Genomic DNA, 20,035 nt, shown 5'->3' with positions numbered 1-20,035 from the left:
TTTCTTAAGTTCTTTAAATATTTCGGATATTAGCCCTCTGTTGGATGTAGGATTGATGAAGCTCTCTTCCCAATCTTTAGACTGTCATGTTGTCTATTGACAGTGTCCTCTGCTCCCAATCTTTAGACTGTCATGTTGTCTATTGACAGTGTCCTCTGCTTTACAGAAGCATTTCAGTTTCATGAGGTCCCATTTATTAATTGTTGATCTTAGAGCCTGAGCTGTTGGTGTTCTGTTCAGGAAGTGGTCTCTTGTACCAATGTGTTCAAGGCTCTTACCCACTTTCTCTCCTATTACACTTAGTGTGTCGAGTTTTAGGTTGAGATCTTTGATCCACTTGGACTTGAGTTTTCTGCAAGGTAATAAATAAGGATCTATTTGCTTTTTTCTACATGCAGATATCCAGTTAGACTAGCAACATTTGTTGATGCTGTCTTTTTCCACTGTATACTTTTAGCTTCTTTGCTAACAATCAACTGTCTGTTGTGTGGGTTTTTCTCTGGCTCTTCAATTCCACTAGTCAACCTGTCTGTTTTCATGTCAATACCATGCATTTTTTTGTTAGTATTGCTACATAATACAACTTGAAATCAGTGATGGTGATACCTCTAGAAGTTATTTTATTGTATAGGATTGTTTTAACTATCCTGGGTTTTTTTGATTTTCCATATGAAGATGTGAATGACTGTAGCACGAAGGCTGAGAGAAGGTTCAGCAGTTAAGAATTCTTGCAGCTCTTCTAGAAGACTCACAGTCCACAACCACCTATGATTATAGTTCTACAAGACTCTGGTCTTTGCAGGCACACACAGACAAGCATTCACGCAAACACATAAAATAAAAATAACAAAATAAATCATAAAAATATTGCACGGACTAAAGGAAGAAATAATCCACCACAATAAACCCATATGTGATTGTTAATTTTGGTTGTCCAGGTGTTGGAGCAAGAAAAACATTGAGTATTTGTGAGGTACACTTTTGATGGGTCCGTAAGGCTATCTCCTGTGGATTATCTGTGGTCTACGCTGAACAAAAGTGAAAAAAGGAAAATCAGCTGGCTACCAGCATTCCCCAGCCTCTCCCCTCCTGGGCAGCCCAGACATGAGCCGAATGCCCACACAACTGCTCTTGCTGCCATGGCTTCCCTGTCACAACAGACTGCATCTGCAGACTGTGAGAAAAACTAATTCTTTCTTCTCTAGCTGCTTTTTTTTGGAGACTTGGTCACAGCAAGGAGAAAAATAATACCATACATTACAAAACCCCAATGCTGGACTAAATACTCTGTTCTGGACAATTATCTTCAAAACTAGGATCAGAAGGAAGGAAAGGAAGACCTCCCCATCAGTGGACTTGGGGAGGGGCATGCATGGAGAAGGGAAAGGAAGGGAGGGGTTGGGAGGGGAGGAAGGAGGGAGCGAGCTACAAGGGGGATACAAGGTGAATAAAGTACAATTAATAAAAAATTTTAAAAAATAGATAAAAAATAAACCTTTTAATGACAGTGTAAAAAAAAAAAAAAAGCATTCATTCCAAGGTCTATACAACTTCATCCATCATATGTCCTCATAGCTTGTGTTCTAACCTGACTGCTTCACCACTTTTGTGAGGGTCTGTAATCAGTGGTGTGCTCGACTCAGCTTGAACATCTTACAAAAGATGAATTTTAAATTTTAAAAAAATGTATAGTTTTTAAATTGCTGACAACTTGAAATCAAACATAGTATACCACAATAGCAGTAAAATAAAAGAGTCAGATCTTACCTGCCTGCCTGGGTTCTTCTTGTCTGAGAACCAGGTGTGGAGCATCCAAATGCAGACCACCCTTTGCCCTTTGCTCAGCATTCTCTTCCTACTGCTCCCACCCACAATGGCTACTCATGCCCCTCCACTGGCTCTTCCACCTTGACTTGATCACTACATTCCACTGCTTGCTTGACTTTGATTTTTTTTATTTTATAAACTTATTATGTCTTACACATGCTGGAGAGGTTGTGGAGAAAGGGGAACCCTCCTCCACTGCTGGTGGGAATGTAAACTTGTACAACCACTCTGGAAAGCAATCTGGTGCTTTCTCAGACAACTAGGAATAGCACTTCCTCAAGATCCAACCATACCACTCCTAGGCATATGTCCAAAAGGGGCTCAAGTACACAAAAAGGACATTTGCTCAACCATGTTTGTAGCAGCTTTATTTGTAATAGTTAGAAGCTAGAAACAGCCCAGACGTCCCTCAACTGAAGAATGGATGCAGAAATGGTGGTACATCTACACAATGGAGTATTACTCAGCAATGAAAAATAAGGCAATCATGAAATTTGCAGGTAAATGGTGGGACCTGGAAAGGATCATCCTGAGTGAGCTGTCCCAGAAGCAGAAAGACACACACGGTACATACTCACTCATATAGACATATAATATAGGATAAACCTACTAAAATCTGTACATCTAAAGAAACTAATCAAGAGAGAAGACCCTGACTAAAACGCTCAATCCCCATCCTGAAAGGCAAAGAGGATGGACATCAGAAGAAGAAAACAGGAAACAACCTAGGAACCTGACACAGAGAGCCTCTGAAAGGCTCTGCCCTGCAGACTATCAAAGCAGATGCTGAGACTTATGGCCAACTGTTGGGCAGAGTGCATGGAATCTTATGTAAGAAGTGGGAAATAGTAAGAGCTGGAGAGGACAGGAACCCCACAAGGAGAGCAACAGAACCAGAAAATTTGAACACAGGGAACTTCCCAGAGACTCATACTCCAACCAAGTACCATGCATGGAGATAACCTAGAACCCCTGCATAGATGTAGCACATGACAGTTCAGTGTCCAAGTGGGTTACATAGTAATGGGAAGAGGGACTGCCTCTGACATAATCTGATTGGCCTGCTCTTTGATCACCTCCCCCTGAGAGGGGAGCAGCCTTACCAGGTCACAGAAGATGACAATGCAGCCACTCCTGAAGTGATCTGATAGACTAAGATCAGAAGGAAGGAGAAGAGGACCTCCCCTATCAATGGACTTGGGGAAGGGCATGCATGAAGAAGGGGGAGGGAGCGTGGGGTCGGGAGGGGAGGAGGGATGGGCTTATGGGGGGATACAAAGTGAATAAAGTGTAATTAATAAAAAAAATAAAATGCTGAAAAAAAAACTTATTATGTCTTAAAGCTGGACTCCTGATTGTTCTTTCCTCCCAAAATAAATAGCTACTCAGAAATGCCAAGTCAAAGAAAGTTATGCATTGGGAAAAAGAAAATATCTCAAATCCCAGTTCTTTAGTTCTTCTCAGTAAGACATTTTCTCTCTTCAACCATGCTTATCTGTCACATGGAAATCACAGTATCATTTAGTTTTGGCAAGCCTGTGGCATGGTTCCTAGAACACAGTAGTTCTTAGTAAATAGCATCCATCATTGTATATAGAGAAGAAAACCTTACAACAGTAAAAGTGAAAGAAAAGCTAGTGTTTCTAGCATTCTAGCATCCTTATTTAATAAAACAAATTATCCTAGAAAACTAATTACATATTACACTAGAAAATAGGTATCAATTTAGTATGCAATCTTTTCAACAGTGGTAATCTTCCTCAAGTAACTAATATTCAATTATTTAATATGTTATATACATACAGAAAAATTCAAAATTTCAGAGGAATGTATATTTGGACCATTTTGAGTTACAAACACAGCTAATAGTATTCTAATGAAGCCATAGTCTAGAAGAACTCACAGACCTACACAATTTCTTTTCAAGGTATTTTATAGACTCTCGTAACACCTCAGTCCTTTGGAGGTTTGGCTGATAGTAAATTCTGGAAATGTGTGTAACTTAGTGCTAGCTAAATTACTAGTTTAAGAAAATATCTACATAGACAATACATATAAAATAATTAAGACTTATAAAATATGCAGGCTGGAAATCACAAGAGTCTAGATGTTCTAGTGCTGTGATAAAAGACGCTGAGAAACAACCTGGGAAGGGAAGCATTTATTTGGCTGACTCTTTCAGGTCACAGTCCATCAGTGAGTGGAGGTGTAGTATAGTTTTCAACTACTTGCCTAAGATGCATGAAGCCCTGGGTTCAGCTGCCTGCACCGGGGGAAAAAAGTCTTTAAAGTGAATGTATTATGTACCCATCTTAAATTTAAAAGAAAGAAAATCTTATCCTTAAGGAAGAATATACGTTTTCTTAATTAACTTGAAGCACTATACAGAATATGATACATATTCAATACTTCTCAAACAAAGAACTTGGGAACACTTGTATTCTATATTTTGGCAACATGGTAAGACTCGGGGATGGGCTGTAAATAGAAATAACTATTGCAGTGCTTTTAGCATACCTACATTTTGACTGTTATCTGCCATATAAGATCAGATATGAAATCTCCCACTTCACGGCACTAAGTTATAACCCCCAAAAATCGGTATTTTGTAGCATTCTGCAATAACCAAAATGACACAAGTCTATCCAGATCCAAGCTTGCTGTGCAGGCTTGTGTCAGCTTGACACAAACCTATACATATCTGGGAAGAAGAAACCTCAACTGAGAAAATGTCTCTATCACACTGGCCTGTAGGCAAGTCTGGCGGCCATTTTCTTGATTAATGACGGCTACATTCCCCGTGAGGGTGTCACCCCTGTGCAGGTCATCCTAGGTAAGAAAACAGGCTGAATAAGCCATGGGGAGCAAGTCAGAAAACAACACTCTCCTACAGTTCTGCTTCAGTTCCCGCCTCCAGGTTATTGTGATGAGTTCCTGCCGTGATCTGTGATTCCGGTTCATAATAGCTATGAACTCTAAGATGAAATAGAGCCCACGTTGCTTGTGGTCATGGTGTGTACCACAGCAGCAGAAACCAAACAAAGACACTTGCTAAACCAAATACTGACTTTTGAGAATGCTAAACTAAACAAAATCCTCAGACAGCTTGAAGTGAGCAGAAACCAAACAAAAATGGGGCTATGGAAAGCTCCATTATTCAATGACCCATGAGAATTGTGCATGTGAGTGTGTGTGCCTGTGCTCATGTATGTTTGGGCAATGCTATATGTGCACATGTGTGTGCATGCATATGTGTGTGTGTACGTATGCATATATGTGTACATGTTTGTGTGTGTGTGGTATGTGTATGTTATATGTGCTACATGTGCATGTTTGTGTATTACTGGAAACTGAACTCAGGGCCTCCCTCCTACTAAGCAAGTTATTACCACCAAGCTATACCTCCTACTCACAAATACTTTTTGAAGCTCCAAAATACACACCAGTGAATTACAATCAGTCTTTATAGCATCAACTACTAGAAAGACCCAAATAACAATGCTAATATAAGGGATGTATCCACTACCTGTTGTGAAGACTACCGTGGAGAGCTTTCTAGATGTTCCTTAGAAAAATGTGCAGCATTTCCTACCATCAGTGAAGAGAAAATTAGAATGTAATCAGAGTAATTTATTCTAGGCTTTAGCTCCAGTTAAAAGGAAACAATGAACTTCTGCAATGATCTGAAAATCCGTTCAATCACTCATCTCAATTGCCCTTTCCTATAAACCCCAGCGCATTTAAGAATACTGCCGCTTAGTGGAAGCAAATTAACAGGGCAAAGAATAACAACAAAACAGTATGTTCAACCACAAATCAAGCCCTCCCATCAATCCTACTGTCTTCATTGTATCAGTGAACACAGGACCAGGAGAAGAGAGAAATATCTATAAGCACAATGACTTCTGCCTACAAATGTATTAATTTATTGCACAGTTGTTTATACTTATGTGTGGAATCATGGATCTCTTCTGTATGGTGTCAAGATCACTACAGTCTGGGACAGAAAGGTGTAACTGATGGAATCAGTGTGTGCCTCACACAATATTAACAACAACACAGTAAATCAGCAGTGTTTTCACATCAGCCTGATTAAAGCATTGCCTAACCCATTCAAAAGAACTAGCTGGGCCTATTATGTCAATAAAGTTTTCCAATAAAGGTCTAAACATTATTACAGATTATAAATATGCCAGAAAACATACTTATTTATAAACGTATTTATAAGACAAAACAAACCAACTAAGGAGCTTAGAAATGCTTATTAAACAGGATTTAATTATTTACTTAGTGAATGTTATCATTTACTTAATATAAACTTTAAAATGCATAAAGCGAGGGAGCTTAGCAGAAGATATCATAATATTATAATCAGATATGATCTGGAATAGTTATAAACTACAATAATATATCATTTCCATATGCCAAATCACAGATGAGTTATTCAAACCCACTGAAAAGAAATATGAGGCCAAGCTCATGATTGAGAAGACACCATAGATGTAAATATGGAGTCAGGGATGAAAAGATCAAGAGACGTCTGAATGGGGCACTGTAGAGGACGCAGGGCTAAGAATACTAAGAAGCCAGTCAAGGAAGGAGGTGTGAAAATACAGCAGATTCCCCTGCTGACCCAAGCAAAACCATGTTACATTTCCTACGTCCTGTCCATATGGCAAAATGAAGGCTGCTTGAAGGAGGTGATAGCATTCCCAGCAACAAGAAGCAAAAATAAAACAACAACAACCACATCAGCCCAAACCTGCGAGGAACTGACTTCATAGCTCACAGCAAGTGAGCCTGTGAGAACAATGTAGATACCAGCTTAGCTCACAACCCCAGCTGAATGAAACCTGAGCGGCGGACGGCAGCCATTCCTTACACAGCAATGGAAAACTAAGGCGCCAGGCTCAAATCAGCAACACTGCTTTCCTGGGTTACCCTTTACAAACTGCCTACATCAAACATTTTTTAAAAATATTTTCAAAATGTCTTTTCTATATATAATTTAGACATATAAGTAATCTACATATGTACTATATGTAATCTATAAATTATATATGTACACACATACTTATATTTATAATTTATATTTATAATTATATAATATTATGTATAATTTAAAATCTAGTAATAAAGCCTGATTTTCATAAAATTTAGATACTTAAAAGCATTTTGCTTCTAAATTTATTTGGCTGAATTAAAAAATAAATATGAAAAATATAATTTTAATCTTTAATCATTTTAAAACAATATTTAAAGCTTTATCTTATTCCACACTTGTAAAAAGATACATATCTAACATAATTGTTTCCCATTCCAATATTTATGTTACTCATTACTACACATGATGTGAAAAAAATATTACATTGTGAAAACACAGTCTCTCAGTAAGATTTTCATATAGTAGGTATCAGTAGAGAAAAAGGAAACAAATAATGTTTCACAAATAATGTAAGCGATTTAAGGTCATGCTACAGCATGTTCTCCAACACAACTATCTGTTTACATATCTACCTCTGCTGTCTATTGGAGTTGTAGGAGAGTAATTTAGTGATATTACTCAACATCCAATTAGAAGCAAAGTAAGCTGGCATTTTTTTTCAGAATGTGACAATTAAAACTTTCTCCAGTGTTTTTGTCAAATAAAATTGACTGTAAAAATTCTAAGCAATCATCCAGAATAGAATTTACAACTGTAAATGAGGTTGGTCTTTTAAAGAAATTGATATATTTTGCAAGCTTACCTTCCACACTCAAAGTTCCCATTTTAGATTCCAAGAAATCAAACAATGTGCTTGGTGCTGATGGTCTTGCATTTCCTAGGTCTTCTTCATCTTCAGCTCGTACTCGGCCCCTGCCTTTCCCTCTACCTTGAGGTTTAAAAGCACATATATACATACATACATACATATATAGTGTGTGGAAAGCAAAAGAATACACTAAAACACAATCAGCAATCTCATAAATACAGTAGTACATGCATTTCTTCTCAGTCTTCAGTGAATTCTATTTCCTTTGTAATATAAATGCTTTAAATAAAGCTACTAAGAGGAACCTTTACTCCTCTACATGATCTACCAAAGATCTGTCAAATGGATACAGGACACAGACTTGAAATAAACATACATCACTTTTTTTCTTTTCATTTAAAAAGATTTTAACTTAAAATGTATTTTTTCTATAAAAATAATGTTGAGCTATTAAGCTTAGCATAATTATATCTGTGCATAGTAAACTTTGTAGACACGGTCACATAAAATTTAGAATATCATTCTACATACTCAAATGCACATGGATGATTATTTAATCTTATGTATATACACTGTATGTACAGGGATATTTCTCAATCTGCTTCTTAAATAACACTTTTAACCATGTGATGATTAAAGAGTAAAACTAAGTAAAATGCACTGTGGTTAATTTTGAAAAGTTTGGAGACTGTTAAGTCTTTTTTAAAAATGACACAGCTCTACAAACAACTGATAGAACAAGTCAGTGTGCATCATGGTCTCTCTTACCTGTAACAACTCTGCTAAAAAGACACAGTCTATATAGAAATAAGAGATACCCATAGAAAGCAGCCTGCATCACCTCTATGGCTCCAAGCCTCATGCTCATAAGAAGCAAGGCATTACCTACTGCTCCAGCCCTCAAACCATGTATCTAGCTGGTACGTGACTATACCTCTAGGAGGTGGACCCACGACAGGCTTCTGTTTACTGCTGTTTAGAAGCACATTCAATGCTGCTTCTAAGTTGTTGGCATTATCCATGAGCGCTTGCCTCGATGCTTCTTTACTGAAGCCCATTTCTGTTATGTGCTTCAGTGCTTTCTCATCAACCTGACAGAAATAAGGAAAAAGCTATGCTAATGACTGCACGTAAAGCCAGACATCCATTTTTACTACTTACTTTTAACTCAAAATATTATTCATAGCTATACAAAAACTGTCACAGTAACACAACATTCTGGCTTACTGCTTTTCTACACTAACAGTCAAGGAAGAATCTGAGTTATAGTAAGTTCCACTGAAAATCCAAAACAAGAAAAAGAAGAAAATCTTACGTTATATTAGAATAAGCTCTTAGGAAAACAATATGGCAAAGAAAAAGTAATCTCATAAATTTTTATAGTAAAAAAAGGGAGGATAATTATACTTCCCCACACACTGGGGGAAAAATGTAATTTAGACACCACCTCAACAAAAACACAAAGAAATATTCAAAAAAGAGGAAGATATTCAGAGAATTTCCTTTGTGGCTGACTTGTTACGCTTACCAGTTCTCTGTAGACACCTTCGTGCTTGTTCTCTGATTTGGAAGCCTTTTCCTTCTGTAAAACCTCCCTATTTCGGTGACCAACAGCACCCATATTGAGATTACTTCTGGCGCCACCTCCACCTCCTCCAAATGTCTTGGTCTTTAGATAAGAGAAAAATGAAACAGACATAAATAAATACTATTTTTAAATAGTCATACAAACCAAGATACTACCTAAAAATCTGTAAAAATTAATCACTTAAAGCTTAATTATTTTCATAAATAAAAATAAAAGTAATTGATACTTTTAAATAGCAAAGAGCATGAACACCTACAAGCCATAATATTTTCTTTCTACAAGTCCAGGCCTGGTGAAAAAAAAAAAAATTACATGATTTTACCAAAACAAATCTATGGGTGCATCAATGCAGACTGAAATAAGGTGATGTAACATCAAAAGATTAGTTGTCCAAATTACACTAGTAAAATATTTGAATATGTCTTGGATCTAGACCCTAGAATTATCTATAACTCAAGGTTGTTCTGAAAGAAGTACTAAATTGAACCAATACTAAACAATTAAAGTGTGTCATGTCTGATGGATCATTATATATTCTTAGAAGGTAAACATAATATGAACAAAGAGTAAAATTTGTTTATTAATTCATTATTTACATTCATCACGTCATTCCATATATATATATATATATATATATATATGTGGCTCAGTCAATATATTTATTATTTTGTGGATTTATCTGATTCAATTTGAAACTTGATTTAATCTCATTAATCATCTCTTTTCAAAGGAATTATGAAAAGATGGAATATAAAGGTCATTGACTTAGAAAGATATAAGATTATGGCTGAAAGGTATCCCACAGCTGATTCATCAAAAGAAAAATCTTATTATGTAATATTTTTCTAGCCGATACTCTTGACAAAAATAAAAACAAGTTAAAACTTGATTTTTATTAAGGATAATTGTTGAAAACATAGTTTAAGTAAGAATAGCATACTATGGATTATTTATATTATATGTTATGCATATTAGGTATATATTATAGTAAGAAAGCATCTTGATTTATTTAACATTGAACCAGATAAAAATATAAAGTAGAATCTAAAACATGAGAAACTCATCCTAAATATACATTAATTGATAATATTTTCAGTACTTCCTGAATATCATATTTAAATTTGATATAATTCAAAGGCAAAACTGTATTTGGGCATTACTATTCATTTTGCTTTATGGAATTTCAGCAAAAATGAAAGTCTTCATTGTCATTACTTGCCTAACTGTTTTAAAAACACAGTTTTTGAGCTGGCACACAAGCTAGCTTATAGGGATCGCTGCTCCTGCCCTTGGGCAAACCACTTAACTTTTACTTTAACTTCATCTTAAGGTTTTTATCATTAAACAAGGAAAGAGAAAAGCCAGTCTTATGAGGATTAAAGGACAGTATCAATAGAACCGTATTGCCTCACTAACTCACAGGGCAAATGTCCAAAAGCAGAAGGCAAGTACTATTTGGTAAAACACAGTTATCTAAAAATTATGGAGCCTGACCTGTTTGAATTAAGATTTATATTCCACAGCTCCAAAAGTGCTTTTTCTTTTAGTGACAACGAAATACTACCATCATCTATATTTATTTCCTTATCATTTTCTTTGCATTTTGTGGGTTTGAAAAATGAAAGAACAGCATCTTCACAGTTACTTCAAGGGTTTAAAACAGCTACAACCCACAAACCATAAATAATGAGAAGCAGTGCAACTTCATGGTGAGTGGATTAAGCATCCCCAAGATCGTCACAACTGCTTATCAATCTCACTGTATTTCCTAGCCCACACACTTCTCATCCACCTATATCATAATTTTTACATCCTCATGTTCCAGTTCTCCAATCACCATTTTCCCATTGTCACTGTTGATTCTGCAAATGTTCACCACACCAAGATGAATGTAGAGGCAGTCAATAATTTCAATTCTACAGCATCAATCAATATCCTACAACACTTTTCATCTACCCTTGGTAAGTGTTCCTCACTCCCTTACCTATAACATACACACTGAATTTCTCTTTATATTACTAATCACAGTCAGTGAGATGTACTTTTATTCTTCCATCTTCCTAAAATCCTATTGACAGCGTTACCGTTTCTCTTCTCTATAAACACTCATTCCTTTGGTGATCTGACTTAGCCCAATACCATCCAACTATACAGAACTCTCAATTTCTTGTGTAGAGTATCTTCTGTATTCTATGCAACACTTGTGTAGAATTTCGATGCAAAAACTCTTTTCAACTACACTACTCTGTCTCACTGCTATTAAACATGCCAGGAGCATATCTAGTATGTATCTCAATACTTACATGTTAAAAATAAGACTACGAGAGTGCCTCCGCTTACGTGTCCCCCACTTTCATCTTCTGGATTTCAAGAAATCCTGACAATATCTCAAAGTAAATTCTTTAGTCATTCTTTAAATCTCCTCTGCTACAATGCTTTGTATCTCTCAGAAGCCCTCCCTGATTTCAAAATTTCTGAAATGAACAAATTTGTTCTACCTATGGAAAATTAAGAAAGATACCATCACTTCTTTTCCATCAATTCGGTAATCTCCCATCATGTCTACAATTCCAATCTTCCTTCTCTACAACCAGTCTCAATGAAGCAGCCTGAAGTAGCCCTTTGCTGTAAGCAAAACACTCAAAAGCTTGTAATTTTTAAGTAATAAGTCCGTGCCTTTTCACCAGTCTCTCCTTATTTTCCTTTACCTCTGCTCGTGACTCTTCCACAGAGCACTTTGCTGTTTCTTCTACATCTGCTCCTATTTAAGGCCTTTTCTATACTTTCTTTTTTCCATGGATCATATTTCCTTAGCTATAACAATACTTAATTCTCTCACCTCCTTCATATCATCAATCAAATTTCATTATCTTAAGATACTAAGGCCTATGTGCATAAAATTGCTGGGTGAAGTTTATTTATATGCTTTGTTATTTACAATATAAATCATCCATCATGCAGGGTGTGTGTATAGGGGCTGTTGTAGATATTTTACAGATGACCAATTGCAACCCCTACAGCAACCACGGCTGTCCACTATTGCTCCTAAATTTCACTGATAAAACAAACTGAGCAGAAGAAATTCATCAACTCAAAACGGTCAACAGGACATGCGTTGGGCCATCTGGTTCCAGAGGGTGTGTTTTCGGCCCTACCCTAAACTAGAGGTAAAAAGACAGAGGAAGGATAACATCAAGATGTTTTCTAGTGAATCTTTGAAATTAAATAGAAAAGTATTTATTCACAAACTTTCACTGTGTTCTGAATGCAGAAAACCATTTAAATTTTAATGAACAAAGTTCTAACCAACAAACTCACAAACAAAAACTCATTATCACATATCAAAATCTGAACTAAATCAATCAACAGAAAAAACAACCTAGTCTAAGTAAGCAAAAATTCAAAACAATTTGGCCAACTGTGGTGTAAGATGGAGGGTATGTATGTGCATGTACATCTGAACAGTATAAAAGCACATATAATCCTAAAATCAACATTTTGGCTGTAAGAATAAGATAGCAAGACATAATTCTGATGTACTGATTGATCCTGGTTCATAACTCACAAGTCTCACTTTTCAGAAGCGAGAAATATAGAGGGAGAATACTTTGAGAAAGTGGTAACTACCTCAACTAACAATAGAAAACCCTGTGTTACAACATTAAAAAAAAAAAGTGTGTTTATTTTTTCACTAAGAAAATAAAGAAAAGGGGGTACAGTGTATGGAAGACTCACTAACAGTATTTACTAGAATTGCCAAGGTGACATGGAAAAAGAACACACAAATACAACAAGCAAGCTTAAACCCCTATAGAGGAGAATGGCACTTTTCTATGCTATACAAAGATGAAGACATTTGGAATTAGTTATGTGAAAAGCAGCAATGACCATGAATAATTAAAGAGAATGCAATAGAGAAATTTGTGAAAATTATCTTCTTACCTCTTTGCTCTTTGCAACTTCTGCAATTGCAGCAGTCCTTTGCTTTTCAAATTCATCATTATCATTTGTAGGTTTGACAGGCACTGAAACCTGTAATGTCTTCCTTCTATCAAGTTCTCTGCTGTCCACCTGAGCACTAGATGCACACTTCTGAGAAAAGAAATTCGTATTGTTCAGCAATTTCAAGAAAATCACAGTTCTTTATGGAAAGAACTATTTCCTCAAAATGTTCATATTTCTTATCATTGGTAAAAGCAAAACTACAACACTATCCAACAGATTTTTTTAAAAAGTACTAAGCTGATTACAATATAACTTTCAAATAAATATAAGTTAAAGGTTATATGTGTGTATATATACAGACACTACATACATTACCTGAATAAGGACATACATTTACAAAACATACTGGACTGCAAGACCCAAGTTTCATTTTAGTGTAATAACTTAAAAATAGTTGTAGATTTTGAGCTGTCTGCATTAACTAAAACCAGGTAAATTTGATTTGTAATTAAGAGTTCAATTTCCACATTACTCCACAATATCCATGAGTCTGGCAGTACACTTGTTAATACATAACAAAATGTGTATGAACTTACAAATCAAAGGCTAAAAATATGCCTTTGCACCAGTTCAGATACAAAGTTTTATTGCTGCTAGTTTTAAGTTTAGATTTTTAATCTCACAATTTAATACAGGTGTCTCTATCTGAAAACAATCCCGAATTCTTGTCTCCACACCAGTACAAGTCCTCTAAAGTGACTGGGATTTTTTTTTTTCTCAGCTCATTAACCAGAAGAAAGGAAGGAGAGGAAATATTCTCAAATGTATTACACAGATACAGTATGTTTCCTCTGAGATAAACATACTATTTATAGCAACAAAGTCAGCACTATCATTTTAAACCACCTACAATGCTGTTAACATGCTGCAGAAGAACTGTTCAGAATGAATAAAAATAAATACTATCATTGAAAGTTACCCTTTTGTTACACTTCCTAATACTAGAAAACTATAATACACATTTCAAATTGTAGACAACAATTAAATGATTAATCGTCTCTAGGAAAAAAGTCCCATTTTTATATCTTAAGTAATTCAAGAAAAACACTTTAAAAATGTTTCAGAAAAAAAATTATAGGTGTATCAATTATTATTTTCAAGTACAAATGACTATACTATCCATTCTGGGCTCTTCTATTACAGGCAGAATGTTGCCAACATGGACAATAACACTGGACTTCCTAACTACTTTTTAAAAGAGGGGAGGGAAGCCTGTTTTCTAAATACTAAAAACTGTCCATGATGCAGGAATGACTAATTTAATTCTAATTATAGCTCATAAAATTATTTTAAAGATGCCAATCAACTGATCCTATCCCATATCATCATATCAACTAGATATCTTTTTAAAACCAAAATTTCAAACAAGATCTAAATAAAATCCAAAATAAAATGTTGGTTTCACTTTCACATTTTATGACCCCAAGAGTCACCTTCACTGTAGCCAACATTTTGTAAAAAAAAAAAAAAGAAAAGAAAAAAAAAAGGACAGAGTAAACATGGCTTAAAACTTTGGTGGTGGGAAACAAGGCAAAGCCAACATCAACGGGATTCCTCTCAGCCTCATCAAGAGTGAAGCGGGACAAGGTGGAGGCTGCTGGGAGCACAACTCCAGGATAAGTATAGGAAGGAAGATACACAGGCCAAATCTCTCTGCCAGAAGCAGCCTAGCGGTAGAATCTCCAATTGGTTTCCCATAGTGAGGGGAACAAGGACTATTTCTAACAGGAACTCAATGACTGGCTCTTTGGCCTCCTCACCCCGCCAAGGGAGGAGCAGTCCTGTTAGGCCACAGAGGAGGGCTTTGCAGCCAGTCCTGAAGATACCTGATAAAACAGGATCAGATGAATGGGGAGGAGGTCCCCCCTATTAGTGGACTTGGCAAGGGGCACGGTGGAGATGAGGGAGGGAGGGACTGGGAGGGAATGAGGGATCGGGACATGGCTTGGATACAGAGTTAATAAAATGTAACTGATAAGAAAAAAATAAAATTAAAAAAAAAAAAAAAAAGATACACAGGCCAGCTCAAGACCATCCTCAAAGCTTCTTTATAGTAGGAAGATGTGCTGGTTTGAATGAGAATGGTTCCCATAGGTTCATATATCTGAATGTTCACTTTCCAGTTGGTAGAACTGTTTGGGAAAAATTAGTCGGTGAGGGCTTGTTGGGAGATCATGTGTCACTGAGGCTCATGAGCTTTGGGGTTTCTAAAGCCCAGGCCATTCCCAGTTAGTTTTCTCTGTCTTATGCTAGTGAATCAAAGTGTAAGCTCTCAGCTACTATCCCCATGCCAGCCTTCTCCATCTGCCACTATGTTTCCTGCAATGACAGACATGTATTCACCCTCTGAAAGTGTACACACCAATTAAATACTTTCTTCTAAAAGCTGCCTTGGTCATAGTGCTTTGTTACAATAGAAAACAAAGACAAAAGGTAGAAACTCAGGACTACACATTGACTTTTTTTTTTTTTTTTATAAAAGAATAATCTCAGTTGCTGTAGTTGAAAACATCAACTAGAAACAAAATTTCGGACTAAGATGAGTAATTGGATAGAAGCAAGGCTTAAGAACATTAAGGCACATTTTTTTTAATATCCTTACTTTTAAAATCTTCTTTAAAAATTGTTTCCTATTAACCTATTTTAGTTAGCTGAAATTTTTTCTTTATATATAACTCTTAATTACTTCAAGTTTGGGGTAACAGCAAAATTATTAAGTTCCTTGAACTCCATATAACTCCATAACACAAAACCATACACAGCTTAAACATAATGAAGAACATTCTTTCCTGACTGAATCCACCAGCTTGGAGGAAAGTCCTTACCTGTCCAAAAGGCAAAAAAGGAGGTGGGCCACCTTCAGTTCCGATATTGCTTCTATTATGTTTTAATAAGCTCTGTTTAAAAACAAATCAATCATAAAGCATAAATCATATACATAAACACACTAGCCCCGTGCGAACACACCAGAAACATGCTGTTTACAGTAGAGTATCAAGAGACACAGAGCCTTCCTTAAAGCATTTCAAACTACAAAACAGGAAATACTGTATTCTTTCTTTATGTCACCTGGAAAAAAGTTTTTTCCTCATCTCTCTTGACCAAAATACATTCAAGTTTAATCTTTAGAAATATTTTTCAAAATGTTATCCTTTGGAGAAAACAGACTTCCTCAAAATATAGTTAGTTCATAGAGAATAAACTCTGGCAAGAACACTTTTACCTTGCACCACATAGCCAATAGGTAAATGATGCCTGCAATGTTTCTACAAATGTAAAAGTTTTAGATATAATACTAGAAAAAAAATCATTACTGATAAGGGTGGTTTCTAGTACTTTGGATATCATATTACTATAGTTTATAATATGGAAAGTCACATAATAACTTTTTCAAATTATCTTACATCAATTCATACTTTGAAGAAATATACAACCAACTAGTTTGTTTTAAAGTTTTGTTGTACTTGGTGTGTATGTGTGCATATGCACGCACATACAAACACACAAGCATAAGCATGTGAAGATAAGAAGATAACTTGCACCAGTTATCTCTGTCCACCATGTGGATCCCAGGAATCAAACTTAAGTCATGAGGTTGAAGGCAAACACTTTACCTACTACATAGGACTCTGACTATTATATAACAGACACAAGCTTCCAAACATTGATCAGATTCAGTTTTAGTTTCAAGCTTGCCTAATTGGAAGTAGAAGAAAAACAATATATTGTGAAGATGGGCACAAAACAGCCTCCTTTCTCATACTGTGAAATCCTTCCATAGAACCAAAGGAAGCTCAATAGGATTCCTTTCAGTTATCCTTCCCACTAAAGGCATTAATGTGCATCCGTTAAATACTCATTATTAAACATACCTTCTAAACTTTAAACTTGTGCTAATTACCATTACAGATGTTATGATGAAAATATAATGTAAAAGAGTCACAAAGTATTTTTAAAAATCCATCACATACTGTATTTTTAACATATTCCAGAGTTCCTGAATTATGTAAATACTCACAAATTTCATGTAAATTATAGATTTAGTAACAAGGCTAATGGCAACATAACATCATCTTAATAAGCATAGAATATAAAAATGGTACAGGCATACCATATTTATTCATAATCTACATGTAAGTTATCAATCTCTTTAATTCAAAAAGAAAATAAGCATGGCACATGTATGATTAGCTAGGGGCCCTTTTCTCAGTTTCAATTTAGTTACAAGGAAAGGATTATGTAAACAGCTATAAATCAATTCAATTTACACTAAAACTTCCTTTAAAAGCTAACATAAATTAACATCTCTTGTTAACATGAAAAATGAAAAAAAAAAAATCCTTAGAAGACTTCTAATGAATCTGACGAAGATACAGCCAGACCTAATCTCCTTTTATAAACAATGAGTGACCTGGCCAATAAATAAACACAACTATATTAAACCCAGTCTTAAGCAGCATAGGACAGCTATTGCTACGGGAAGATGTAGGTCATGGCTTTTGCTAAGGTGTACAATGTAGAAGGCACAGCACAGAAAGCTCAGTAGAAAATAACAACCTCATGAGAAGAGACTTGTCATTGTTAAGCTTTGGAGAAATGCTCATGGAAACCAAAAGAGATTTTACTTCACACACACAGAATATCCACAACGTGAAAATAACCAGTATAGACGTCAGAAGCTTATGAAAAGAATAAAAACAGTGTTACCATATAACCCAGCAATTCTATAGGAATGCATGCAAAAGAACTGAAAGGAGCTATTATTTGTGCACCCACAGTCACAGCTGCTGTATCCATAGCGAGCAAAAGAAAGAAACAACAGTAATGCCCATTGACAGATGAAAAAACAAAATGTGGGATACATAAACAATACAACACTATTGAGCTTATAAAAGGAGGAAAACTCTGCCACATGCTACAATATAGATATTATCTTATACAGAATATGCCGGACACAAAAGAAGAAATATTGTAACATAACACATCCAAGAGCTATTAAAATAGTCAAGTTCATAGAAAGAGAGATTTTGACACAGAGAAGAGTGTATGCATGCATGCCTGTGTGCCTCTGTGTTAGAAGTGATTAAGTTCTAACTGACTTAATGTTTTTGGTTTTGTTGTTGTTGTTGCTGTTTTTTGGTTTGTTTGTTTGTTTGTTTGTTTTACAATTTATGCATTATATATCCAGATTGAAGTCCCTTCCCTCAACTCCTCACAGTCCCGCCCTCTCTCCTTCTTCCCCCTATCCCCTTCCCCTAGTCCACTGAGAGGGAGAGTTCTCCTCCTCTACCATCAGCCCAAAGCTTATCAAGTCTCATCAAGACTGCCTGGACCCTCTTCCTTTGCGGCCTGGCAAGGCTGCATTGACAGGGGCAAGTGAGTTCATGACATAGGCAGCCCGGGCTTTCCTTCCACGGGCAGCACATGGAGACTGAGCTACCTACTGAAAATGATTCTTGCTGGGATGCTGGAAAATTATATAAGCATCGATCTGACTCTGAAATATCCTTCTATTAGCTGACAAGTTTCAAACCTGCCAAGATACTGTAATATTAATATTTAAAGCATGAATAAAATGTAACAAGCACTGAAAATTTTCACCTGCTTTTGAGGAAGAATATGGTTAGATCATAGCAGATAGCATCTCTAATGAGCATCATGTTCTAACTTAGTAATTCTGACACAGAAGACTACTGTCATCACTCACTATGGAGGAGTTCCTCAAAAGAGCAGCCAGAACTCTGGCATTCTACTTGCTCCAAGCTGTTCTCACTGCACACTTACTCTGTGCAATTCCCACTTCTCAATCAGGTGTTCCACTTCACCACCAAGAACTGCAGTGTTAGAGTCACTCAAGAGCAGGAATCCATTCTTTATGTCAACAATGCCCGAGAGCTTCACTTTTGTGCCAGGTGGTGTGTTCAGGCTGATATAAAAGAAAAATGAAAGGAGTTAAAAGTTAGAGCTTCATTGACACCCTTCTACAAACTGAAAGGAGTCTTAGGACTTAATCAAAGTACACTAACACCTAAACTAGTTTGCCAGGAGGTCAAGCTATAAAGTCTAAATGGATCACCATTAATGAATACCAAGCATAAAAGAAAATAAGCCTCAGTTTCCACAAGTTAAAATAAATGAGGAGAAGAATAATCACACCTCACAAAGCTGTGGTAAAAGAAAAAGGAAAGACAGAAAATTACTTTTCTTTTCTCTCTAAATATTTGTTTTATGTTATGTTTGTGGGTGTTTTGCCCACACGTATAGAGTCAGATCACCTGGAACTGGAGTTACAGGTGGTTGTGAGCCATCATGTGGGTGCTGGGAATTGAAACTGGAATTAAACTGGAAAAGCATCCAGTGCTTTGAAGCACAGAGCCATCTCTCCTGTCAGAAAAGTACTACCATATATGAAAAAAATATCTCCCTTTCTTTTTCATAAGCTTTTGCTATACATGGCAAAAATATATCATCATTAAATTAAATTTAAATATGGAAAATTATATTTAACCAGCAATAAACACAGAAATTTAACTCCTATGTGAGCTATGGTGATCTATAAAAATCTTTTTTGTAAGTCATCTATTTAAAGATAAAATATGAGCATTACTTATGCAATAACTTTAAAAAGACTGCTACACACCGACTTGGAAGTAATGTATTAATTGTAATGAGACTACTCTACAAAAGGCCAGTGTTAATCTGATGCTGAGTAAACCTTGCACCACAAATCCTTGTACAAAAACTAGAGTCAAGATGTTTATCTTCCCACTAACTTTGTTAAAGGAAACACAGAATGAAATTTACTTCATATAGGTTTGTTCGAAAGTAAATGTGCAGATTTGAATCCTACACAGAGCAAGGG

General features: G+C 35.9%; 1 protein-coding gene across 2 annotated transcripts in view; it reads right to left on the bottom strand.

Moving 5' to 3' along the window:
* Positions 1 to 20,035, bottom strand: part of Tdrd3 (tudor domain containing 3) — a 134,080-nt gene that overhangs the window by 54,205 nt on the left and 59,840 nt on the right. For both annotated transcript variants that reach the window (XM_055609717.1, XM_055609718.1), the window contains 6 exons: positions 18,958 to 19,099; positions 15,999 to 16,070; positions 13,111 to 13,260; positions 9,109 to 9,249; positions 8,515 to 8,671; positions 7,575 to 7,700 (listed from right to left, as the gene is read on the bottom strand). In XM_055609717.1, the coding sequence (XP_055465692.1) occupies positions 7,575 to 7,700; positions 8,515 to 8,671; positions 9,109 to 9,249; positions 13,111 to 13,260; positions 15,999 to 16,070; positions 18,958 to 19,099 (788 nt within the window). The remainder of the gene's footprint in view (positions 1 to 7,574; positions 7,701 to 8,514; positions 8,672 to 9,108; positions 9,250 to 13,110; positions 13,261 to 15,998; positions 16,071 to 18,957; positions 19,100 to 20,035) is intronic.

The sequence above is a fragment of the Psammomys obesus genome, unplaced genomic scaffold (assembly GCF_907164565.1).
Source record: "Psammomys obesus unplaced genomic scaffold, mPsaObe1.curated_primary_1811, whole genome shotgun sequence".
NCBI classification, from domain to species: Eukaryota; Metazoa; Chordata; class Mammalia; order Rodentia; family Muridae; genus Psammomys; species Psammomys obesus.
The sequence above is the reverse complement of the archived record's forward strand: the minus strand, read 5'-3'. Positions and strand labels throughout refer to the sequence as shown.